Consider the following 25,763-nt stretch of genomic DNA (forward strand, 5'->3'; position numbering starts at 1 on the left):
GGTTGCAGAGTACACATATTCAGAATGGCAGATGCTGCCGAAATGCTGTTCTCAAAGACCACGTCGCCCAACCTTCCCTCCGTGGCTGAGCCCTGCTTCCTCCACTCCTAGCATTCTGCTGACATTGTTGCTTGAAAAACACAACATGCATGTCTTCCTTTTATAATGAGAAAAATGTTTAAAAATTACATTGAAAAGTCACTTTTTTTTAAAGATTTTTTAAATTTATTTGACAGGTAGAGTTACAGACAGTGAGAGAGAGACAGAGAGAAAGGTCTTCCTTCCGTTGGTTCACCCCCCAAATGGCCACTGCAGCCGGCGCTGTGCCAATCCGAAGGCAGGAGCCAGGTGCCTCCTCCTGGTCTCCCATGAGGGTGCAGGGGCCCAAGCACTTGGGCCATCCTCCACTGCCTTCCCGGGCCACAGCAGAAAGCTGGACTGGAAGAGGAGCAACTGGGACTAGAACCCGGCGCCCATATGGGATGCCGGCGCTGCAGGCAGAGGATTAGCGAAGTGAGCCACGGCACGGGGCCCATGAAATGTCACTTTTTAAGAAGGAAAGCGAAAGGACCAAAATGATAAAAGTGGATCTCCGTGGGAGATGGGACATAGGCAATTTACATTTCCTTTACAATCTGAAAAAAAACTTAATTGAAAACAGGAATGTCAACATTCAAACATAAATGTTATGGAAAAAATAGTGGTTATAGAAAAAGAGGGAGAGTGAAGGGGAAAGACACCTGAGGCCCTTCTCCACTGAGTCACTGAGCTGGTTTGTTTATTACTGTAAAGCAATGCTGACTCGGGTTTGCAGGACCCAAAAACACTTTTTCAGAATAGACATTAGTGTGTTTGAAAATGCTATTACAAGCCGGCGCCGTGGCTCAATAGGCTAATCCTCCACCTTGCGGCGCCGGCACACCGGGTTCTAGTCCCGGTTGGGGCCCCGGATTCTGTCCCGGTTGCCCCTCTTCCAGGCCAGCTCTCTGCTATGGCCAGGGAGTGCAGTGGAGGATGGCCCAGGTGCTTGGGCCCTGCACCCCATGGGAGACCAGGAAAAGCACCTGGATCCTGGCTCCTGCCATCGGATCAGCGCGGTGCGCCGGCTGCAGCGGCGGCCATTGGAGGGTGAACCAACGGCAAAGGAAGACCTTTCTCTCTGTCTCTCTCTCTCACTGTCCACTCTGCCTGTCAAAAAAAAAAAAAAAAAGCTATTACAATATGTATAATTAATGCAATCTGAAAATAGAAATGATTACATCTCTTAGGAAAAAGTTAATAATCTCATTTTATGCTGGAATTCATCTCACATCAGAAGGACGTTGGCTTGTAAAATAATAGAAGTTGTGTTATAGAAAAAATTAGGGGCAAAAAATGAGTAAGTGTGGGGCTGTCGGGTTAAGCTGCCACTTAGCGATGACAGAATCCCATATGCAGCTGCTTCTCTGCTTCCCATCCAGCTCCCTGCTCATGTGCCTGGAAAAGTAGCAAAGGATAGCCTGGGTGCTTGCAACCCACATGGGTCACCTGGATGGAGTTCCTGGATCCTGGCTTTGGCCTGGCCCAGCCCTAGGGAGTGAACCTGTGGATGGAAGATCGATATTTCTCTCTGTCTCTCCCTGTCCCTGTCCCTCTCTGTCACTCTGCCTTTCAAATAAATATATAAATCTTATTTTAAAAAATGAATAAGTTCATATACTGAGAAGGTTTTGCCATTGTTCATTCATTATTACACTCTAGTTTCTTTTGCAGTAAGAAGATATAAACTATCGAGCAACTGATGATGCTTTTAAAAGTCTCCCAGGATAGTCTTTATATGAGGACATTCAAAAGTGAGCTTGTGAGGTCACTTTCAAGTGTGCTAAGGTCAGTGATTTCTTTTATTCAAAGATTTCACAGGTGAGCTATGCATGCATGACAACACTGCAAATGAATAAGTTCTATCACTTGATACACTGCCTTTAGTTTAAAATGACTGCTTTTGAAAACATATGGTCCCCAGCTGAAGTTTTATCACTGCTGCTGTTTCTTTCCCCCAAAGATTATACACCACTTTGATACATCTTATCAGTAGGAAAATATTTTCTCTTCAAGTTAGGAATGAATTTCTGCAATTGGAAACATTTCTTACGTTTGGAATACTGAATCAGAACAGGCTCTTCTGCTGATAGGAAAAGCCTGTAGTCGGGAATCATTAGAATACGGGAGTTTCGAAGCAGCATGTCAGTGGATTGTCATGAACTTTCACAAAGCTGGAGTCACCTTACTCGTCTGTCCAGCTCCGTGTCCTGTGCCAATGGGACACACATGTCAGTGCTGAGTGTGTGCAATGGCACTCTGCCAGGGGCCCACAGGGAAGGAGGACACAGCTGACAGACGACGTCACAGTGCAAACTCAATGAGTACATTGAAGAATTTGAGGTGAGTGGTGGCATTTGATGCAGCGTTAAAGATACTGGGACACACTCATCCCATATTGGAGTGTCTGGGTTCAAGTCTAGCTCGACTGCCTATTCCAGCTAAGGCACACTTTGGGAGGTAGCAGGTGATGGCACAAGTACTTGGGTCCTTGCCGCTCATCTGGGAGACCTGGATTGAATTCTAGGGTTCTGGCTTTGGCCTGGCCTAACCCTGGCTGTCGAGGGCATTTGGGAAGTGAACCAGCAGATAGAAGATCTCTCTTTCTCTCTACCCTTCAAATTAAATAAGTAATAAATAAATACAAGTTAGAATATAATTTGAGGAGGGAGCACTGCCTTGTACTTAGAACAGTGAGGAGATATTCAGGATATTCGTGGCAGAAAGACCTTGATGCCCACCCACCCCCTCCCATAACTCAGGAATTCCTCTGTTAGAAATCTCCCAGAGCCTGGTCCCGATTGCAGGTCCCACCACACCTGCTGCTTCTGAGATTCTACACAATGACGACTCTAGAGGTAAGGGAATCACCACCACTCCCTCCACCCCAGGCTTGGGGATGGGCTGCTCTGCCTCATCTCCGACCTGGCCACCGTCTGATCTTGGCATTGCTAACTAGTCCCTTCTCCAACCCCACACCCCTTTCTCTTTCCCTCCGTTTACTCTTTCTTGAGGAATCCTTCTCTATATCCCTCACTCCCCACTCTCCCATAGTCCTGATCTGGCACAGGCAGGGTCAAAACAAGTGCTAAATAAATAAATAAAGGTCTTAAATGTTCCAGAAATTAATTTTTATTTATTTGAAAGGCAGAGAGACAGAGAGGAGAGAGAGAAAAAGAGAGAAACATCCTACCTACTGGTTCACCCTCCAAATGTTTGCAGCAGCTGGGGCTGGGCCAGCCCAAAGGTAGAAACTGGTAACTCAATCAAAATCTCCTGTATGGGTGGCAGGAACCCAACTGCCTGGACCATCATTTGTTGCCTCCCAGTGTGTGAATGAGCAGGAAGCTGGAATTGGGAGCAGAGCCAGAACTTGAACCCAGGTACTCCAATATGGCTTCCCAAATGGCATTTTAACCACTATGCCAGACAGTTGCTCTGTAAGTTTCTTTTAAATGAATTAATAAAGGGTCAGGTATGGCTCAGATTTTAAACATTTTCTGTTTGCCTGATTATACTGTATTTTTGGTAATGGGCTCTATAAGTTTGTTACTTACCAAATGAAGTAATTCTTTTTTATAAATTGTTTAATTAACAGGCAGAGAGAGACACAGACAGGTAGACAGACAGAGCTCCTATCTGCTGGTTCACTACCAAAATGCCTGCACTGGCCAGGGCTGGGCAGGGTTGCAGCTGGGAGATGGGAACTAAATCCAAGTCTCCCATGTTGATGGGCAGGAGCCCAGTTGAGACATTACTGCTGCTTCCCAGGGTTTGAATTAACATGAAGCTGGAGTCAGGAGCCAGAGCTGGATATAGATCCCATGTACATCAATGTGGGATGCAATCATCTAACTGCTAGGCTACGTGCTCACCCCTACTTTCTTTGTATTGTTGAGTTCTAAGAGTTCTTTAAATATTCTGAAGAAATTTTTATTATTATTTACTTATTTATTTGAACGGCAGAGAAACACAGAGAAAGCAGAACAGAAATCTTCCATCCACTGGGTCACTCCGCAGATGCTCATAGCAACTGGGGCTGAGCCAGGCTGACACCAGTATCCTGGAACTCGAGCTGGGTCTCCCACATGGTGGCAAGGATCTAAGACCTGAGAAATCATCTGCAGCCTCCCATGGTGTGCTTTCACAGGAAGCTAGATTGGAAGTGGAGCCAGGATTTCAACTCAGGCACTACAATTTGTGATCTTGGCATGCCACACAGTGACTTAATTGCTGTGTCAGATGCCCACCCTGTACCTTTCTTTTTTTTTTTTTTTAAAGATTTATTTATTTGAAAGGCAGAGTTACAGAGAGGTAGAGGGAGAGAGAGAGAGAAAGGCAAAGGGAGAGGGGTGAGAGAGAAAGAGAGAGAGAATTTTCCATCTGATGGTTCATTCCCCAAATAGCTGCAAGGGCAGGAGCTGTGCCGATCCGGAGCCAGGAGCCAGGAGCCAGGAGCCAGGAGCTTCTTCCAGGTCTCCCACATGGGTGCAGGGGCCCAAGCACCCGGGCCATCTTCTACTGCTTTCCCAGGCCATAGCAGAGAGCTGGATTGGAAGTGGAGCAGCTGGGACTCAAACCGACGCCCATATGGGATGCCGGCACTGCAGGCTGTGGCTTTACCTGCTATGCTACGGTGCTGTCCCCCCTCCTTCTTATTAACATTTCTATTTCCCTGTGACTTCTAGGAGATTACACTTCAGTTTTCCTCCTTCCTCATTGTTTACCCGTCTTTGTTACTCTTACTCCTTGTTCTCGCACTGATTTTTTTTTTTTACAAGAGAACAAATCCATTTTTATTTACTTACTTTTCAATAGGTTAAATCCTTGAGGGGTACAGCACCACACGGATGCTGTGTCCAGTGGCCTTCGCAGGAAGGTTCTTCAGAATCTGGCCTAAATCCTGCCACTGTTTCCGTGAGCACAGGTTGCCTTTCCCTGATTACTCTGGTTCTGTTAGGTTTGCCCCCAGGAATCACTGTGCTATTCTTTGCTTTGAACACATAAGCACACCTCTTGCCCACGTAGAATTCAGTTTCAGCCAGAGCATAAGCACCTTCAATTTTAAGAAGCACTATGTGCTTCCTTCGGTTCCGGAGACCTTGCTTAAAGCCAGCAAAAATGGCCTTGCACCACAGTCTCCCAGACATAGTTACCTTCTAGAAGTCCTGTTCCCAGCAGGCCTCCACAGGCTCCATGATGGCTGACACCGCCTCTCTGATTTTTTTTTAAACTTCTTGAAATATAATGCACAAATAGAAACGGTATGCATTCTAAGTGTACAGCTCGATTAAGTTTTCATGATTGAAATATATTTGTTTATGTAGCACTCATATCAGTGAGGAATGAAACATTATCACCACTCTCATCACTACCCTCCTCAATTCTGATTCTACCCACTATTGTTTCATCAAGGACCACTTCTGCTTGTCAAGGAACTTTAAATAAATAGTCATATGATACATTTCTTTTTTTATCTTTCTCCATTTAACATTCTGTTTTTTTTTCAATTCTTTCGTATTGTTGTATGTAACTGTAGGTTAATCATGGGCATTGTTGTAGGATATTCCATTATGTAAATGTATCTTAATTTATTCACTCTACTGTTGATGGGCAACTGGATAGTTTCCAGTTTTAGGCTATTAGGAACAGTGCTCTTATGAATATTCTTTTGGTAAATACATATACACACGTACATAGTCACCTGCTATATTTATATTTTATATAGAATTTTTAATTTATAGCATATTTCATACTTAAGTATAGTAAATATTATCTTTGCAATTTTCCAAAGTGCTTATACCAATTTACACCCCTAATCAGCTGTAAGAATTTTGGTTACCTGGGGCTGGTGATGTGGCGCAGTGAGTTAATACCCTGGCCTGAAGCACCAGCATCACATATGGGCGCTGGTTTGAGTCCTGGCTGCTCCACTTCCAATCCAGCTCTCTGCTATGGCCTGGGAAAGCAGTAGAAGATGGTCAGGGTTCTTGGGCCCCTGCACCCATGTGGGATACCTGGAAGAAGCTCCTGGCTCCTGGCTTCAGATCAGCATAGCTCCAGCCATTGCAGCCATCTGGGGAGTGAACCATCAGATGGAAGAACTTTCTCTCTCTCTGCCTCTCCTCTCTCTGTGTAACTATGACTTTCAAATAAATAAAAAATCTTAAAAAAAAGAACTTTGGTTACTTTACATCTTTGTCAACACTTGGTATTTTTTTTTTCATTTTAGCCATTTGGGGTGTAGTGATATTACATTATGATTTTATTTGCATTTTAGGGTAACTAGTGAAACTGAGTATCTTTTATATACTTATTGGGCATATGTATATCCATCTTTTTGGGTGCCAGTTTCTAATGTTTTTTCCCTTTCCTAATGTTTTGTCCTCTTTTTCAAACTGTTTTGTATGATTTTTTTTTTACACAATGCACAGACATCTTTTGTCAGGTAAGTGTATTGTGGTTTTCTTCTATTTTTTGACCTGCTTTTCAGTATTGTTTAAAGTTTTTTAAAAAATTTATTTGAAAGGCAGAGTTACAGAGTGAGGGATAGATAGATACATAGATAGATAGATAGAGGTCTTTCATCCACTGGTTCACTCCCCTAATGGCCACAACAACCGGGGATAGGCCAGGCCAAAGCCAAGAGCTAGGAGCCAGGAGCTTCTTCAAGGTCTTCTACGTGAATGCAGAGGCCCAAACACTTGGGCCATTTTCCGCTGCTATTCAGGTGCATTAACAGGGAGCTGGATCAGAAGTGGAGCAGCTGGTTTGAGACCCACACCCACATGGGATGTTGGCATTACAAGCGAAGGCTTAACCTGCTATGCCACAATGCTGGCTCTGCTTTTCAGTATTTTAGTAGTGTATTTTGGTTAATAGAAGTTCTTAACGTTAATATAGCCTATTTTTTATGAGTCCTTTAAAAAAATCCTGCTTAAAAACTTTTTGTGTACTCCAAGATCTTGATAATGTTTCTCTGTTTTCTTTCACATTTAGATCATCAGCTCATCTGGTGTGGAGATCAAGATTTTCTTCTCTATAGGAATAGCCAATTGACTTACAACCAATTATTCAGAAGATGACCCTCTCCCTATTGCACTGCAAGGTCGCCTTCATCATGAATCAGGTAACCATTTAGGTATGGGCCTGTTTCTGGACTCTTATTTTGTTTCCCATTGGTCTATTTGTCCATCTTTGTGCCAACATCACTGTTTTAATTATTGTGACTTGAAAAAACTAGGTTTCAATATTTGGTAGTCACAGGTTGCCCACCTTCGCTCTTCTTCAATTATCTTGGTTCTTTTAGGTCTTTTGCATTTCACATTATTATTTTAGAATCAAAATCATGTTATCTTGTCAATTCCCTGCTCCCACCCTCCCCACCACATATTCACCCTGCTGGGATGTTTTATCACTTTTTTAAAAAATATTTATTTATTTATTTGAAAGGCAGAGTTACAGAGAAGCAAAGGTAGAGAGAGAAGTCTTCCATCCACTGGTTCACTCCCCAAATGGCTGCAATGGCTAGAGCTGCACCGATATGAAGCCAGGAGCCAGGAGCTTCTTCCAGATCTCCCACAAGGGTGCAGGGGCCCAAGGACTTGGGCCATCTTATTATTTTATTTGTTGATACTCTTTATTGTTATATGCCAGAATAATGGTAAGATTCTTCAGTTCTCCACTTCCCCAAATCCTCAGCGGTCCTTGGTAAAACAGGTGTTGAATCTGGAAAATGCCATTCTGTCCAGGGGTTTATAACCATATTCTGGCTAAGCACCCCTCAGTTTCATGTTGAATTCCTTTAAAACTGTCAGGTAGTTTCTAGATTGTCTAAATGTTTAAATATATTTCGGTCTTCACTTGTTTTGATCAAATTTTTTTTTTTTTAATTTGACAGGTAGAGTTATAGACAGTGAGAGAGAGAGAGACAGAGAGAAAGGTTGATTCACTCCCCTAATGGCCGCCACGGCTGGCACTGCGCCAATCCGAAGCCAGGCACCAGGAGCTTCTTCCTGGTCTCCCATGTGTGTGCAGGGGCCCAAGCATTTAGGCCATCCTCCACTGCCCTCCTGGGCCACAGCAGAGAGCTGTCTGGAAGAGAAGCAACCGGGACTAGAACTGGCACCCATATGGGATGCCAGCGCTGCAGGTGGAGGATCAACCAAGTGAGCCACAGTGCCAGCCAAAATTTCTTAAGACTCTTATAAGATGGTAACATCTTGTTCAGCTTAGTGGGAAAGTGAATAGTACAATGGGGTGGTGGAAGTTTTAGACAAAGCTGAATTCTTATTCCATAGTAAGGAATGAGATAGGGAGAGAGGGGTACGGGAAGGTTACTGTCTTTTTTTTTTTTTTTAAGATTTTATTTATTTGAGAGAGAGGAATACAGAGAGAGAAGAAGAGACAGAGAGAAAGGTCTTCCATCTGCTGGTTCACTCCCCAAATGGCTGCAACTAAAGCCAGGAACCAAGAGCTTCTTTCACGTCTCCCACATGTGTTGAGGGGCCCAAGCACTTGGGCCTCCTTCCACTACTTTCCCAGGCTATTAGCAGAGAGCTGGATCGGAAGAGGAGTAGCCAGGACATGAACTGGTGCCCTTATGGGATGCTGGCACTGCATGTGGAGGCATAGCCTACTAAGCCACAGCCCTGGCCCTGGTTACAGCCTTTTTGTAACATAATTTCCCAAATGATATCCTATTTCTTTCGTGGCCATATTAGAGGCTTGTGGAAAGTCTAGCCCACACTCAAGGGAGAGAATTACAAAATGGTATGAGCACCAAGAGGTGGCAATATTGGGGGCCAGTGTGGTATAGTTGGTTAAGCCAGGACCTGCAACACTAGCATCCCATATGGGCGCTGGTTTGAGTCTTTGCTGCTTCACCTCTGATCCAGCTCCCTGCTAATGCTCCTGGGAAAGGAGTGGGGTGAGGGGGATGGCCCAAGTGCTTGGGCCCCTGCATCCATGTGGGAGATCTGAGAGAAGCTCCTGGCTTCAGCCTGGTCCTTTTGGGGAGTGAGCCAGTGGATTTTTTTTTTTTTTTTTGACAGGCAGAGTGGACAGTGAGCTGGTTTCCCATGGGGTGCAGGGCCCAAGTACTTGGGCCATCCTCCACTGCACTCCCTGGCTACAGCAGAGAGCTGGCCTGGAAGAGGGGCAACTGGGACAGAATCCGGCGCCCCGACCGGGACTAGAACCCGGTGTGCCGGCGCCGCAGGGTGGAGGATTAGCCTAGTGAGCCGCGGCACTGGCCGAGCCAGTGGATTTAAGACTCTCTTTATTTCTCCCTCTCTCTCTGTAACTATGCCTTTCAAATGAATAAAATAAATCTAAAAAACCAAGGAGGTGATTATATTTGGGAGCATTTTAGAGGATGTTTAACACATGTTCCTTTGGCTTTCTGGAGATGACTATCTCAATCTAATTCTGAAAAGGGTCAGTGATGGGTGTTTGGTTCAGCACTTTAGACTCTGCTTGGGATACCTATACCTCATATCAGAGTGTTTAGGTTTGAGTCCTTGGTTCTGCTCCCAGTTCCACCTTCCTGCTAATGTAACCTCGGAGGTAGAAGGTGATAGCCCAAGTACGTTGGTCCCTGCCATCCACCTGGGAGACCTGGATGAGTCCCTGGTTCCTGGCTTTGGCATGGCCAACCCCAGGATATTGAGGGCATTTGGGGATGAACCAGTGGATGGGAGAGCTCTCTGTATCTCTCTTTCAAATGGATAAAATGAATTTATAAAAATCAAAAGTCACAAATTATTTTTTAAATATTCTTTTATTAAGTTTTCTTTGCATGCTACATATTTTCTTGAATCAGCCTAAGGTGTTTTCCAGTCTGTGATATAACACCACTCTTACGTGTTATAAGGGATCATTCCTTCTCAGACCTTTAATTGATACTACTCTGGTAATCTCAAATCTTTTAACCACACTGTATCATATGACTATTTGTTCTCCAAACAGCTTTAGAATTTCCACTTTTGTATTGTATCCTATATCCCTAAAACTAAATTCATCCTTTTTTTTTTTTTAAAGATTTATTTATTTGAAAGTCAGTTACATAGAGAGAAAAGGAGAGGCAGAGAGAGGTCTTCCATCCACTGGTTCACTCCCCAAATGGCCACAATGGCCAGAGCTGTGCCAATCCAAAGCCAGGAGCCGGGAGTTTCTTCTGGGTCTCCCACGTGGGTGCAGGGTCCCAAGGACTTGGGCCATCCTCCACTGCTTTCCCAGGCCATAGCAGAGAGCTGGATTGGAAGTGGAGGAGCCAGGTCTTGAACTGGTGCCCATATGGGATGCCGGCGCTTCAGGCCAGGGCTTTAATCCACTGTGCCACAGCGCCGGCCCCAATTCATCCATTTTATATTTCTGTTGGGACTGAACAATTATTTTAAGGCAAAAATGGGAGGACTGTCATAAATGCAATGACACAACATAATGGTCTAAACAGCTTTTCACCTTAACTCTACATATTCGTTCCAGCACTACCTGCACTTGGTCAGATGGTTACCAATGTGTATCTGTTGCAATCAGACATACATGTTTCTGCATTTGTGCCCATATATTCTATCTTCTCTTCTTTTCTGGCAAAGACCAAATCCTTTACTCATGCATTGGGACCCATTTCCTTGGCTTCCTGTCCAAGATTTGGAATCCACCTCTTCTGACATACTTAAGGATATTGCTCAAGGAATATTCTTTTCCTGAATCACCAATTTTCCTATTTCCTTTGCTCTTCATCAGATACTAACATGGCTATGTTTTTAAAAAAGATCTTCTTTCTCTGGATCCCACTTATTCCTGCAACTGTATTTTCTTTCCTTTCATTCTCAGCAAAAGTCTTGAGAAAATGGTCTACAATTGCTGCCTCCGATTTTCTTCTCAAATTAACTCTGGAATCCAGTCTAACCTGGTTTTTATCCCCGTCAGTGCACTGAGACCAGTCTTATCAAGGGCATCAATGGCCTCCATATTGCTAAATCCACGCAAGAGTCAAGTCTCAGACATCCTACTCCACCTGTTAGCAGCATGCTATGAAACTCGTTACTCTCTCCTTTGAATCACTTTCTTTTCTCAGCTTCCAGGAGACTGTATTTTGTTACCTGCCTCCCATTTCACTGATGCTTCCTTTCTGTCTTCACTGGTTTCTCATCTCCACAACCTTTTCCAGTTGGAGAACCTTGAACTCTTATCTATTTAAATTTACTCCCTTGGTTTTAGATAGCATTTATTTGCTGATGATCCCAAAGTGATGTTTCCAGTCACAACTCTCCACAACCCTGGACTTCCATAAAGCCAAAGATTACTTAAAAACATGTAGAAATCTTATCTGAACTTCCTCTGTGTGACTAAAGTACATCCTTAGGATAATGAGTTCCCACAAGTGCCCCCCCCCAGGACGTCTTAGCTGACCTTGGGCACAAAGACATTTACCCTCTCACCCCAGATTATGTAAACCAGTTTCCTTGGCGCCTTAAAGCACCTCTTTTATTAAGCTGCTACAGAAACCTTTCCTCCTTTTTGGGAGGTGCTGTCACAAGAGTGCAACCACAAACATAATAAACTTTTTTTTTGGTTACTCTGTCATAAATTTACAGGTTTTCAGCCACTGGAACCTAAACTAGTAGGGGAAAGTTTACTTTCAGTAATGACCACATATTTGACATTTCTACTTGGTTGAAACCATGCATCTCAAACTTTGTCTCAAACTATAGTCACCTCCAAATCTCCATCCCATTTTTTTTTTTTTTAAACAGGCAGAGTGGACAGAGAGAAAGGTCTTCCTTTTGCCGTTGGTTCACCCTCCAATGGCCGCCACGGCTGGCATGCTGCGGCCGGCGCACCGCACTGATCCGAAGGCAGGAGCCAGGTGCTTTTCCTGGTCTCCCATGGGGTGCAGGGCCCAAGCACCTGGGCCATCCTCCACTGCACTCCCTGGCCACAGCACAGAGCTGGCCTGGAAGAGGGGCAACTGGGACAGAATCTGGCGCCCTGACCGGGACTAGAACCCGGTGTGCTGGCGCCACAAGGCGGAGGATTAGCCTAGTGAGCCACGGCACTGGCCTCCATCCCATCTTTTGTTTCTGCAGTTTACACTTACATCAATCTCACCGTTTTGCACCACATATCTAGTTCTGTCAGCAAATCCTATTGCCCAGACTTCGAAAATCTACTTCCTACCAGCTTATAGTTCCCACTTTGGTCTTGGCCACAATCATTTATTGCTTGAGTTTCTACAATAGGCTCAGCACCCTGCTCTCTTGATTTGGTCCCTGTTCTGCTTCAGGTTTCTCTCAGTACAGTAGCTAGAATGATCTTAAGTGATCAAATCACCTTTCTGCTCAAAATCCTCTCAATGAAGTCCTAACCATGGCCCACGAGGCCCTAAAAGATCTATTTGTGCCCCCTCAACTCTTTGACATCCACTCCTGGCTGGCTTCTTGATTCTGTCATATAGCACACCAGCCAACCTCCCACTTCAGGCCCTCTCCACTCTGGAGACACAGAATATCTCTTGTTTCCGGAAGTGCACCCTCACCTCTTTCAGCTTTTCCTTCAAATGCCACCTTCACAATGAGAAATTTCCTATTTTTAAATTACAGAACTTTCACCTAATACTTCCCTCCTTCCATGCTTTTCTCTATCACCATGTCATGTGCTGCACATTTTATTTGCTCCTCTGCACTAGAATCGTGACAGTCAGATGGGCTAATAGGCAGTTGAGTTGGTCCTGGGCTGGAATGAGGAAAGGGGAGTCCCTTCACGAGTGTGCAAAATGCTTGTTTCTCCCCAAAAGTTATCTTCAGCAAGATGAAAGTGCTGGATCACACTGCATGCCTCCTTTGAAAAGCTGCCTTTACCAAGACAAGACTGCCGATGCAACCCTTCCGAGTTTCCAGTTTTATCATGAGCAGGCTAGACAGGATTACAGTTCTGGGCCCTCTGATGGGTTTTGTTCCCTGCCCTTTGATTGTTAATTATCCCCCGAATTATGCAAAAGACTCCATTTCCACCAGTTTCTCCTGTCTTCCTTTCTTGGAGCCTCATTCCTGGCAGATTTCTGACTTAAATAAATCTTGCTTTGCTCATTGCTTTGTCCACATGGAAATTCTTCTAGTGAGATAAGAATTGAGGTCCCCTTCCTTTGTCATGTTACCTGTAACAGAATGAGGTCCATGAGGCAGAGGTTTCTGTTTTGCTTCCATTGTATTCCTAGCACCTGGATCATTGTTGAATACTGAGTGAATAAATGAAAAGTGTGGGAAGTAAACCCCATTCATGGGATTGAAAGGAAAGTTCTTTATAGAACTTTATAGTGAAGGGATGTAAAAGGAAATTCAGTGATGCTAACAGCCTGAACTTTGCATTTAACCTTATCCTGCTTCTCCCCAAAAGTTATCTTCAGCAAGATGAAAGTGCTGGATCCCAGGAAAACCTCGAGGGTATAATGGGCACCAGCAGTGCCAAGCCCTAGGGGTACAGCAGTGAATAATGAAGAATTACTTCATTATTCATGAATATTATACTCATGACTTCAGAGTTTTAACTCTCCACTTTTGGTTTCATCCCATAATTTAGTAGCGTATCTTTAACAGAGAACAGAATGACTTACCAATAGTGTTTTAACTGTATTCTGAGTATTTTTAAACAAAAATACTTTGTGACTTTCACATCTCACATCAATCTGTGTAGCATGGCTTTCTGCTTCATTTAGGTCCCTTTGGTAACCAGCATTCAGACATACACACACTCACACATGGTTGGTATTCATTAAGCACATATTCCTATTGAAATGATCACAAAGATTCATAAAAAGGCCTGCATATTTTCTTGATCTCCTACGATGGAAATCTTCAGATAAATCTTTATAAGAAAAACAAAGTATTTCTTCTCACATCTAACTTTCCTCTATTTGCCAACATATTAAAATAGCCGCAAAATATGCTCTCCAAGATACAATGAAGTCCTTTTGCAATGTTTTAAATTCTTTCTCCCGTCCCCACTGTGACCTACATTATGTTGCTTAACTGGGCAATGTCATTGCTGAACTTAGTATCATGATTCACTGGTCTATCTCCTTGATGTTCCAACTTAGCCTTTGTATTACATGGCAGAGGCCTTCAAAAATGTCATGGAATGTGTATTATGAAAAAAAACTGTCCACGTATTTCAAAATTTCTTAACCAAAAATACTTAACTCTATTTTCCATCCATTTTTAAAAAAGGTTTATTTATTTGAAAGGCAGTTTACAGAGCAAGATCTTCCATCCGCTGATTCATTCCCCAAATGGCTGCAATGGCCGGAGCTGAGCTGATCCGAAATCAGGAGCCAGAAGCTTCTTCTGGGTCACCCACGTGGGTGTAGGGGGCCAAGGACTTGGGCTGCATTCCCAGGCACATTAGCAGGGAGCTGGACTGGAAGTGGAGCCCCTGGGAATTGAACCGATATCCATATGGGATGCTGGTGCTGCAGATAAAAGGTTTAACCCACTGCAACACAGTGCAGGCCCCATAATTTTCTCTTTCTCTCTTTCTTTTTAAAAATTTATTTACTTATTTGAATGGCAGAGTTAGAGAGAGAGAGAGAGAGAGAGAGACAGACAGACATAGGAGACAGAAAGATGGAGCTTCCATCCACTGTTTCACTCCCAAATGGCCACAACAGCTGGGGCTGGGCCAGGCCGAAGCCAGGAGCTTCTTCATGGTCTCCCAGGTGGGTGCAGGGGCCCAAGAAGTGGGGCCATCTTTTGCTGCTTTCCCAGGCGCATTAGCAGGAAACTCAATCAGAAGTGGAGCAGCTGGGAGTCCAACTGGCACTCATATGGGATGCCTGCTTTGCAATCCAGTGGCTTAACCTGTAGTGCCATAGTGCCAGCCCTCCCATAAGTTTATTGGAGCATCCCTATATTTATACCTAAATATACATCATAAACTCATTTTCAAAATATTCAGTGCCATTTTAGCTCCCTCTGTTCTTTTTCCCAAGGTGCACTGTCAGCTCTGTACTTTCAGAATCTATGTTCTTGTGCACCTCGAGAGTCCTCACTGTCCCACCATGCTAGATCTTGTGCTTTTGCAGGAGCTAGTTAAAATTTCCTCTTGAGATTTTTTTGGAAACATCTTGATTCAACATCATTCCTTGATTCTAAATGCCTTAACAACTCATATGACATTTTACTCTTTGTTGCATTCATTTATATATTCCTTCGATTTGCTTTCTGATAGTCCCTAATAAAATTTCGATTTTTCTCTGGGAAAAAAAAAAGCTCCCATGTGGGGCTGGTGTCATGGTATGGTTGGTGAAACCACAGCCTGTGACAACCACAGATCTAGCTTCCTGCTGATGTGACTGGGAATGTGGCAGAGGATGGCTGAGTGTTAGGCCCCTATCATCCCATGAAAGACCAGGATGGAGATCCTGGCTCTTGGCTTCTGTCTGGCCCAGACCTGGCTGTTGCAGCCATTTGGGGAGTGAACCAGCAGATGGAAGATCTCTGTCACTCTGGCTTTCAAATAAATGAATGAATAAATATTTAAATAAGGTTCCCACTGTTTTAATACATATTAAAGGAGAGATAAAATCAATAATTTGATAAGCAATCTAGGTAAAAGTAGTTAATTTTTGAGATTTAAATAGTTAAGTCTAGATGGGAACATTTTACCATGGAAAATGATATGTACTGGTGACATTAACAGAGTTCACTACTTTATAGTCACATTGAAGAGGCATAACATCTACTTCTGGACTCTTTCCAACATTTATTTGTAAGGTAATTTGGCTTTTACGGGGGCACATGATTGCTTTTTTTCTCTTTTGGCTTCCTGTCATATATTTTCCAGCACTTAATTGGTTCAGAATATATGAGGAATTAGATGTTGATTTAGCAAAGATGGGAAAATCATGGGCTAACTTACAAAATTAATTCATAAAACATTTTTTTAGGCTTTTTACCCAACAGTCCATAGTTGACCTTTTAAAAATTCCCAGCCTGATCTCCCAATGTGGGATCCCAGTGAAAAAGGGTATTTTGCCCTACAGATGCATCATATGGAAAACAACTTTGGAATACTTTTAACTTCGTCGCCAGATAAGGCACAGGAGAGATTGTACCCTAAGCAGTTTATCTCTGACGCCTTTGAGGCAGGTTAACACCCCCCCCCCCCATCACTTTCTAACCACCCCAAGACGCTGCCATCGCTTTAATACTCTGCAGAGACGTAGCGTGAGGCACGTGAACCGCACGCAGCCTGAATAAACACATTTTAACGCTGGCACGTGCTTGGAACGACAATCACCAGGAAGGGTCCGAGAGGGGCGCTTTCCACGACAAAGGGGCCCTAACCGTCCGGCCTCTCGGCCCCAGGTTTCTACGGGTAGGCACCGCAGGCTCTGCCGGCTTCAGTCCAGCCGAGTGCGGGCGGGAAAGCGGCCGCCTCAGACCGAAGTAAAAGTGACGGCTCTCCCGGGGGGCGGGCGTGCGGGGCACCCGAGACCGAGGCCGCGCGGCAGGTCCGCCCGTAAACTCGGCGCCGCAACCCCGCTCCGCTCCGCGCGCCGCGCGCGGGGAAATCGGCGCGGCAGTTAAAACCGTTACCGCCCCCGAGTTTTGAATTGGTTCAAACTTGGCTCTCGCCGCCCGCCCCTCCCCCGCCGGGAACTCCACGGCGCCGGTTCCCGCCAAGAGCCGCGAGCGCGTAGCCCCGCCCTCCAGCCGGTTCCCGCCACCCCACCCTTCCCGCCTTCTGCCGGCGGCGGCCTCCGGGCCCCCACAGAGTTGCCTCGTCCCCGCCTTCCGTGCCCACCGCTTTCCCGAGAGGCGCCGAGCGTTCAGCCAAAGAACAAAGAGACGGCGGCGGCGGCGGCGGCGGCGGCGGCAGCGCTTCCACACGGTGAGCCGCGTCCCTCAGGCCGGGCCCCGCCGCTCGCGCGCACGCGCACCCGCGCGCCCGCCGGCCCGCGAGTCCCGAGCGCGCTCTGCGTGGGGCTCGCTCGGCGCCTCCGAGCCCGGCAGGCCCTGTGATTGGACGAGCGCCCGCCTCGCATCCCGCCAATCGGGGCGGCGCTTGATTGGACTGGGGGGGCCAAATAAAAGCGATGGCGATTGGGCTGTCGCGTTTGGCGCTCGGTCCGGTCGCGTCCGACACCCAGTGGGACACAGAAGGCAGTGGAGCCCCGGCGGCGGCGGCGGCGGCGGCGCGCGGGGGCGGTGCGCGGGAGCGGTGCGGGTTGGCGCGCGGGACGAAGGTAACGCGCGCTGTCGGCAGCTCGGCCGGCGGGGTTCCGGGAGTGCGACCCAGGGCGGCGGCGACGCGGGGACCTGCCCGCCGCTTCCTTGCCGGTCCCCGGTATCGTCCGAGCGGGGCTTCCCCGGTCGTCGCTCGCGCGGGCGCGGGGGAGGGGAGAGGGGAGACCCCTCTGGGGGGACCGTGTGAGGGGCGGGCCGGCCCGCGCGACCCCGCGAGCGGGGCAGCGCGGACCCTCCCCGGAGATGCGAGGAGGGAGCCGAGGCGTGCGCGGGGCGGGGGGTTCCCGGCGCCGGGGCTGCCCGCGCCGGGGCGCCGGGGCCGGGGGCGTTCCGGTGCCCGGTCCGGGTGGTCGCCCCGAGCTTCAGGTCTCCTTTGTGTGGCGGGGCCGCGGGAGCGCCCGGGTGGGACGGGACACACACAAGTTGGTGGGAGCGAGCCGCGAGTCCGCACTCAGACAAAGGACGGACTGTGTCTCCGGAGAGCTCGGCGTGAGGGCAGGGCAGGACGCGGGGGTCCCCGGCCGCGGGCGCGTGGGGGCGCGGGGCGCCGCGGGCGCGGGTGGGCAGGGCTCGGTCCCGCCCCGCGCCGGCTCCGGGCAGCGGCCGCGACGTGGGAACTCCGGAGGAGCTGGGCGTCTGACGTCTCCCGGAGACCCCGCGTCCGCCGCAGACCCGGGCGGGGGGCGCCTCCCCGCCGGGCTGCGCGTGAAGTTTGAGGGCAGCGCGGAGCTGGCGTCCGCCCCGCGGGTTTTGTTCGCCCCGAGGCCGTTCTGTGGAGTTCCCGCTTCATTGTGCGACCCCCTCCACTCAGCAGCACGGCTCTGCCGCGGGGTGACTTTTTGGAAATAGGAGGACGCATGAAGCGCGAGATTTCGGAAAACTTGGTGAACGCATAGTGAGTTCCCAGTTTTTAAAGAATCATACTTTTTTTTTTTTTTCCTAAGAAATTACAAGCTGTTTTGACTAACTTGTGTGGTACATCTGGGACTGGCGACAGGTGCTAACGAAGTCAACTGTCATTTAGTCGGCGATTATTTCCCAATCCCGAGGGGTTGAATGAAGATTTGATGGTAGAAATAGGTGATCCAGATAAAATGCCCATTCCGAATATGTGTTTAGGCTCTAGGGTTAGCAGTTTCTTACTAGTTGGTCTTGCTTTCCCTGAACAATAGCTTTGGTGAGTCTGAAAAGACTGGATGCAGAAGTGTTCGTTGCTTGAAAAATTGAATGTATGCTGCCCACAGTTAACCTAAAATTCCTTTGTTTTTCACCCAGGATCTGTGAAATTTAGATTCATTTGGAAATAAGAATCTTTATTTAAAGTGTTTTACTATGAGGTTTACTTTCTAGGTTTCAAGAAGTTAGGTTTAATTTTATGATGTTTTAATGTCACATAACATAGCACTTAAACCTTTAAAAATGACTAATTCTGGAATAGTGGAGTGTTGTCAATACGTGGGTTTTGGAGTTTATTTTCTATTACTCTTTGTTATTGAGCACTTAGAAGAATGCAGAACAAGTATATAGTCTTAACTGGTTTATTTAATTTTATTTGCAAGAAAATAAAAAATATTTAGGGCATATTTTAATTTCCTGTACATAATCCCCTTAAAATTAGGCATACAGGATTCTAGTCTGTTCTACTCTAGATATAAAGAATTCTATTCTCCATTTTTGGAGGTGTGTTGGGGAATGTAATGTTTAGAGAAAATTGCTCTTTTAAATTCTGACTTTTGTAGAAAGTGAATATGTTCCAAGAAAGGAAGTTAGAAAAACATAGGCTATCTTCTGATCACATAGTGTTCTATCTGAAGGTCAAATAAGCATCTACTAACTTGTGGTTTTAGAGACATGGAGACAAATACAGTCTAAAATTTTGTGTTACATCTATTTTGCAGCGTTTTGGACATCACTGAGCAACACATTCCAGGTGCTACTCTAAGGGTTGACATTATGAAATCACATTTACGTCCATGTTATTTGCTGACAATTATGTATTTAAAAATAGTAGTAACCTTGGGTATTTTGTTATGAGCTAGTTGTGCAGATTTTTGGCAGAAATTTTGGTATTTTAGGATAAGAAATTCTAATTTTGCCCTTGTGTATTCTGTATTTGATAATCACTATCTGTACTTGCCATAGATATTTTTTAAAAAAGTCTGAGAAATTGGTTTAAACTTTGTTTTAAATTATTTTTGAAAGCTTTATGAATCTTTTAATTTAGAATTACTTAGTTTAAGTAGCAATATAAAAAGCACTTGTTGATTTAGTGTAGTTAGATAAAACAAAAATACTTTAATATTGGCTTTGCTTGCACGTGTACATATAAATGATGGTCTGTTTTGGCCATTTAAAAATTTTAAGGCAGATTTCTCTAGGTTACACTGGAGTTTTTCCAGGATATCTTTTATCCTTTGAAGTGGCATTCTCAAGGGATGTAAATTTAATTTATTATTAACCTTTAAATGAGCCATGAGTAAGAAAGTTGGCCTGCTTCTTTTAAAAAACTGACAACTCGGTTGATCATACAATGAATTTGGGGGTCACTGAGAAATGATATATGAGTTATCCTTGAAGTCTTTATGCGTGTATTGTTGATGAATACATTTTTTGTAAATGATGACGAATTCTCTATGGATTGGTGAAACCATTAGTTTGAATGAGAGCATAAGTGGAGACAAGCAATTTGTTAAATTCAGAGAATGGTTCCTGATCAGATGATGAACTTTACCTTCCAGAGGCCCTCCCGCAATTTCCAGGCACTCTTGTGTTCTCAGAAGTCTTTGTTCATACTGTTATTACAGTATGTATCAAATTGTATTGTAATCACTTGTTTATGCATTGGGCTCCTTCACTGCATTCTAACTGCCTGGAGGCAGAGGCTCTCTTATTTTTCTTAATATATACCTAGCACTTACGTTGGCAGTTGCTAGAAAACACGGACTTTAATAATAGAACGAATTAAGAGAATATGGAAAATATAGGGAAATCATTTGACAGAGGAACTTGCAAAGCAATCAGGATATATTTGTGTTATAGAGAACTTTGGAAAATATTTTTCCTCCATTTCTGAGAAGCAGTGATTATAAAGAAAAATAATTGTCAAGATAAATTAGTCTTTAAGGTTCTTCCTAGTTATAATTTATGATATTGAAAATTAGAAGTCCTTTAGGTACAATTATTAGTATTCATGTTTGGTGTTTCAGGGAACTAGAGAGAAGCTTGATAAATCATCTGGATGTTTAGCATATAGTAGCTGTTTAATTTGATTTATGTTGATGTTGATGATCCTTGGACAAAAATATAAGGAAGGGAGAGGGTAAGAGAGGGTAGCACATCTTTTAATTCAGAGATGTCTGGTTAGAATTAATGAGTTCTTTATTGAAATAATTTGAGGTAAGTTTTTAAAAAAATTACCAGTTTAAAAGAATTTGAAAGGCAGAGAGGCAGAGACAGAGAGCTCCCATTCTGTTTCACTCCCCAAATGCCTGCAAATAGCTGGGGGTGGGCCAGGCCAGAGCCAGGAGCCCAGAACTTAATCTGAGTCTTCAGTGTGAGTGGTAGGGACTCAAGTACTGGAGCCATCTTCTTCTGTGCCTCCTAGGATATACATTAGGAAGAAGCAGGAGGAGGGCTGGGAGTTGAACCCAGGTACTCTGATATGAAAGATGGCCAGACCAAGGGACATCCTAACTGCTGTGCGAAATGCCTACCCCTGAGGTAGATGTTGGAGCTAAAACTGAAGGGAATAGTGACACTAATTGTGAATCATTATTGGGACACTATTCATTCTTTTAAAATGATACAGATATGGGGCCGGGCATTGTGGTGTAGCAAGTTAAGCCTCTGCCTAGGATGCCAGCATTCTGTGTGGCTGCCATTTCAAGTCTTGGCTGCTCCATTGACTCAGTTCCCTGCTAATGCACCTGGGAAAGCAGCGGAAGATGGCCTAAGCTCTTGGGCCCTTGCACCAACATGGGAGACCTTGAAGAAGCTCCTGGCTTCAGATCAGCCCAGCTCTGGCTGTTGTGGCCATTTGGGGGATGAACCAGCAGATGGAAGATCTGTCTCTCTCTAACTCTGCCTTTCATGTAAATCTTTTTTAAAGAAAACATAGATATGTAAGTCTAGTAATATCTCAACACTGTACCACTACTTGGTACAAAAGTATGACAAGAATGAAATGAAAAAGGAATTAAAATGCCTGCTATTTGCCAGATGTGTTTTCTTTTTTGTTTTTTGCTTTAGTTTTCGTGAAAGTCACTCTGCCTCTATCAACAGATGAATGAATGAAAATATGGTATATACATATAATGAAATATTATTCAGACATAAAAGGAATGGAATTCTGATTCGTGCTGTGTAACATGTATGGACTTTGAAGACATGCAAAGTGAAATAAGTCTTTTGTACAGAAGTCATAAAAACAGTGATTTCATTTACATGCAATAGATATAATAGGCAGTTTTATGGACAATAGAATAAGGGTTACTAGGGGCTGAGGAGAAGGGGAGTGGGGAGTTAATTGTCTAATGAGCACAGAGTGTCTGGAATGATGGAAAAGTTCAAGAGAGGGATGGTGCTAGTGTTTGAGCAATATTTTAAGTATACATAATGTTGCTGAATTATACACTTAAAAAGTGAAACTGGTAAATTTTATGTGTATCTTATCAGAATACAGAACATAGCAACATTCTGGAAACCTTTATGGATAAAGAAATTGTCGTCTAAAGGGGTTAACAATTTGCACAGGATTATTCAGTTGGGGATTTGCTGTCATGATCGACACAAATTCTGTTTGATTCCATATTATCTACTGGCTTCCTTCAAGAAGAATGAGTAAGTCAATCAGAGAATTATATTTAACAGTAGATAATTATAGTTTTATGGGCGGTACAATCTGATATTCTACCCCAGACTAAAAGATGTGTTTGAAGATTTCTTTCACAGCTAGAGCTGTAATAGTACACATTTGAGGGAAAGTATTGTATAGAGTTTTAAGGGTGTATGGTCTTGGGAGGTACATTATTGAGGTCTAATTCTTAAGCTGTCAGTTTGTGCCTCGGATCTAGGGGTTTGCCTATTTGTAAGTTGGTGATGATCATGGTAACATCTGATAAGATGGTTATAGCCCTTAGATTTATACTTGGTACAAAGCGTTTGATAAATGATTTTTAGTTACTTATTGTGCCAGTATTGTTAAGGGTATACTTTCTCATTATTGGGACCTAACACTTCTCAAGTTTAGATATGTGCTTAAGACTTGCAAGTAATGAAAGTGGTGCTACATATGTTTTATCTATTTCTATTTGGAAATGTCTGTTGTTACATAAAAATAAATATAAAATAAAAATAATATGTGCTCAGTTAAAATACTAAATAATTTAGACATTTATAAAATGAAGGCTTTCTTGATTCCTGTAATCTCATTCCTTACCTTAATAGTTTAACTTTTCCCATTGTATTCATAGATGAAAGTCTATTTTCAGATTTATCTCATTACAGTAAGACCAAGTTATTGAGTTCCAACACACCTTTTTAAAAGATCAGTCTAAGATCTGTTTCATTTAAAAGTATTGGGGCTGGCACCATGGCTCACTTGGTTGGTCCTCCGCCTTGCAGCGCCAGCATCCCATATGGGCGCTGGGTTCTGGTCCTGGTTGCTCCTCTTCCAGTCCAGCTCTCTGCTGTAGCCCGGGAAGGCAGTGGAGGATGGCCCAAGTGCTTGGGCCCCTGTGCCTCCTCATTGATTTATTTGAAAGGCAGAGCGACAGAGGAAGGGAAAGAAAGAGATCTTCCATCCACTGGTTCATTCTCCAGATGGCTAACCCTCACTGAAACAAGGAGCCCGAAACTGTCTTGTTGCCGTCATGGGTTCCAGGCACCAAGTACTTAGGGTCGTTTTCCACTGCCTTCCTAGGCACATTAGCAGGGAGCTAGATCTGAAATGGAGCAGCCAAGACTTGAACTGGTACTTGAAAATGGGATGCTGGTGTTGCAAGGAGCAACTTAACCCATTGAGCAACAAAGCCAGCTCCATTCTGCCTTCTCTGGCACATTAGCAAGCAGCTGGTCTAGAAGCGGAGTAGCCAGGATTCAAAACTGCACTCCCGTTTGGAATGCACATGTCAACTCACCTGCTTTGGCACAAGCCTGTTCCCCTACTTTAAATGGAATGTGTAATATTGCAGTTTATGAATGTATCATAATACAGCATATCAATTCTCTGATAAGACACTTTTCTCAAAAGTAGTGAACATCTTTATGTGTCTTTGAACATTTATGTGATAACATTCTGTAATGAGAGTTGCCATTTCAAGATTATGCACATTTCAGATTTAATAGGTATTGTCAAATTGCTTTCTAAAAAGTGTTTTTTTAGTTAAAAACAACTTTATTGAAGTATAATTTATGCACAGTAAAATGCACATGTTTGAAAGATACAGTTTGAAGAGTTTTGACATTTGTATACACCTGTAACACCACCTCTATCAAGATAGATGACATTGCCATCATCTTAGTTCTTTCATGCTCCATTATAAGCATTTCCTCTCTACTGCTGATCAGATTTCTCCTGTTCAAGAATTTCATGTAAATGGAATAATAAAATATATATTCTTTTGTGACTGTTTTTTTTAAAAGATGTACTTATTTATTTGAAAGAGCAACAGAGACGGGGAGAGACAAATCTTCCATCCACTGGTCACTCCCCAAATGACTGCAATGGTTGGGGTGGTCCATACTGAAGTCAGGAAACTGGAATTCCATCTAGATCTACCACACCGGTGGCAGGGACCCAAGCGCTTGGGCCTTTTTGCTGCTTTCCCAAGCGTAGTATCAGGGAGCTGAATCAGAAGTGGAGCAGCCAGGACCTGAACTGGCACTGCGATATGTGATGCCAGCATTGCAAGTGCTGGCTTAACCTGCTGTGCCACAATGCTGGATCCTATGGTAACTAGTTTTTTAAAGTGATATGTAGTAATTTTTTGGAGTATGAGAGAGAGAGAGAACTCCTATCTACTGGTTCACTACACGAATGCCTGCAATGCCTTGTTGGGGGGCGGCGGCCAGGAGCCAGGAACTCAATCTGGGTCTCGTGTGGGTTGCAGGAGCCTAATTACTTGGGCTATCACTGCTGCCTTGTAGCGTGTGCATCAGCAGGAAGCTGGAATCAGGTGCCAGAGCTGGAAATTGCACCCAGGTACTCTGATAAGGGATGAGCTGTTATAGCTGCTAGCCTAACTGCATACGCTTATGTTCTTTAACTTTTCATTTTGAATATTTCAGGCCCTTTCATTTTTTAGTGAGCTAAACCTTAAGTTTTTTTCTTCAAAGGATAGGTGAGAATATTAATGCTAATTTTTAAAGTTAAATTGAAGATAAACTTGATCTTACAATGATAATATGGTATGTAGATAAGATTGCCAAGCTTGGTCTATATTCTGACAAGTAAATTCTATTATAGACACGGATGGTTTTTCATTATAGTCAAGTATATATACTTGATTTTATGTATTTTATTTCTGCAAAGTACCAATTCTTTTGCTGAATGCTTTGTTTGCACCCATACTAATTTTTAGTTTTTCTTCATTATACAAATTATATAAACTTTCATTCTCCTGCTTTAATTAGGACAAATGAAAGCAAGGCTTTGGGCTTTTCTTGGGTGTCATATACCACTCTAGTTGATCGTGTCATTGCTCAGCTCTGTTGTCCCATGGCTGTGGATTTAAGAAAGAAGCCCCTCAAATGCATTCTAGGTGGTCCGTAGAACAGCAGGAGGTGTCTTTAGTCTTTGTATGTTTCCCTTTCCCCTGCTGATCTCATTCGGTCTTACCAGAACACAGGATGTTTCTTGTGTCTGTGCTTTGTCCTCTTTCTGGAATATTTTTCCTATCATGTTAGCTTCTCATACTGTTTAGCTTGTGTCTCAAAACACTCCCCCTATACCATCAATAGTAGACAGCTTCTCTCCTGCTTAGAAAGTAGTACTGTAAATACATATATTAGTGGTTTTCCTTTCTTCCTCTTATCTTTATTTTTTAAAGGACTTAGTTATTTGAAAGGCAGAATTACTGGTTCACTCCCCAAATAACTGCAACAGGGGTTGTGCTGGGAGAAGTCAGGAGACAGGTGCTTCTGCCAGGTCTCTCTTGTGGATACAGGAACCCAAGGGCCATCTTCTGCTTTCCTAGACCATTAGCAGGGAACTGGATTAGAAGAGCAGCTGGGACTCAAACCTGTGCCCATATAGCATACCAGTATTTCAGGCTGTGGCTTAATCTGTGCCACAATGCTGGCCCCTCACCTTCATTTAAGTTCTTTTGTTACCATCTGTACAGTAAACCTTAGAAAAGGGTCTTTTTTTTTTTTTTTTTTTTTTTTTGACAGGCAGAGTGGACAGTGAGAGAGAGAGACAGAGAGAAAGGTCTT

The 25,763-nt window shown here is 44.1% G+C and overlaps 1 protein-coding gene and 1 pseudogene across 26 annotated transcripts in view; one reads left to right on the forward strand and one right to left on the reverse strand.

The window, feature by feature from the left end:
* Window positions 1–4,385: 4,385 nt before the first annotated feature.
* LOC149127610 (large ribosomal subunit protein eL33 pseudogene) lies at window positions 4,386–5,462 on the reverse strand (annotated as a pseudogene).
* Window positions 5,463–16,836: 11,374 nt separating this feature from the next.
* The window catches only part of EZH2 (enhancer of zeste 2 polycomb repressive complex 2 subunit), an 80,503-nt gene continuing 71,576 nt past the window's right edge, over window positions 16,837–25,763 (forward strand). For 6 of the 26 annotated variants that reach the window (XM_008258064.5, XM_051849020.3, XM_051849021.3 and 3 more), the window contains exon 1: window positions 17,157–17,430. In XM_008258064.5, coding sequence (XP_008256286.2) covers window positions 17,180–17,430 — 251 coding nt within the window. In that variant the 5' untranslated portion in view covers window positions 17,157–17,179. Of the gene's footprint in view, window positions 16,975–17,153; window positions 17,431–22,004; window positions 22,170–25,763 lie in introns of those variants that run through there. The other 20 variants (XM_008258062.5, XM_070071355.2, XM_070071358.2 and 17 more) reach the window with 9 other exon arrangements.

The sequence above is a fragment of the Oryctolagus cuniculus genome, chromosome 3, assembly GCF_051225735.1.
Source record: "Oryctolagus cuniculus isolate XC-2025 breed Fujian yellow rabbit chromosome 3, ASM5122573v1, whole genome shotgun sequence".
NCBI classification, from domain to species: domain Eukaryota; kingdom Metazoa; phylum Chordata; class Mammalia; order Lagomorpha; family Leporidae; genus Oryctolagus; species Oryctolagus cuniculus.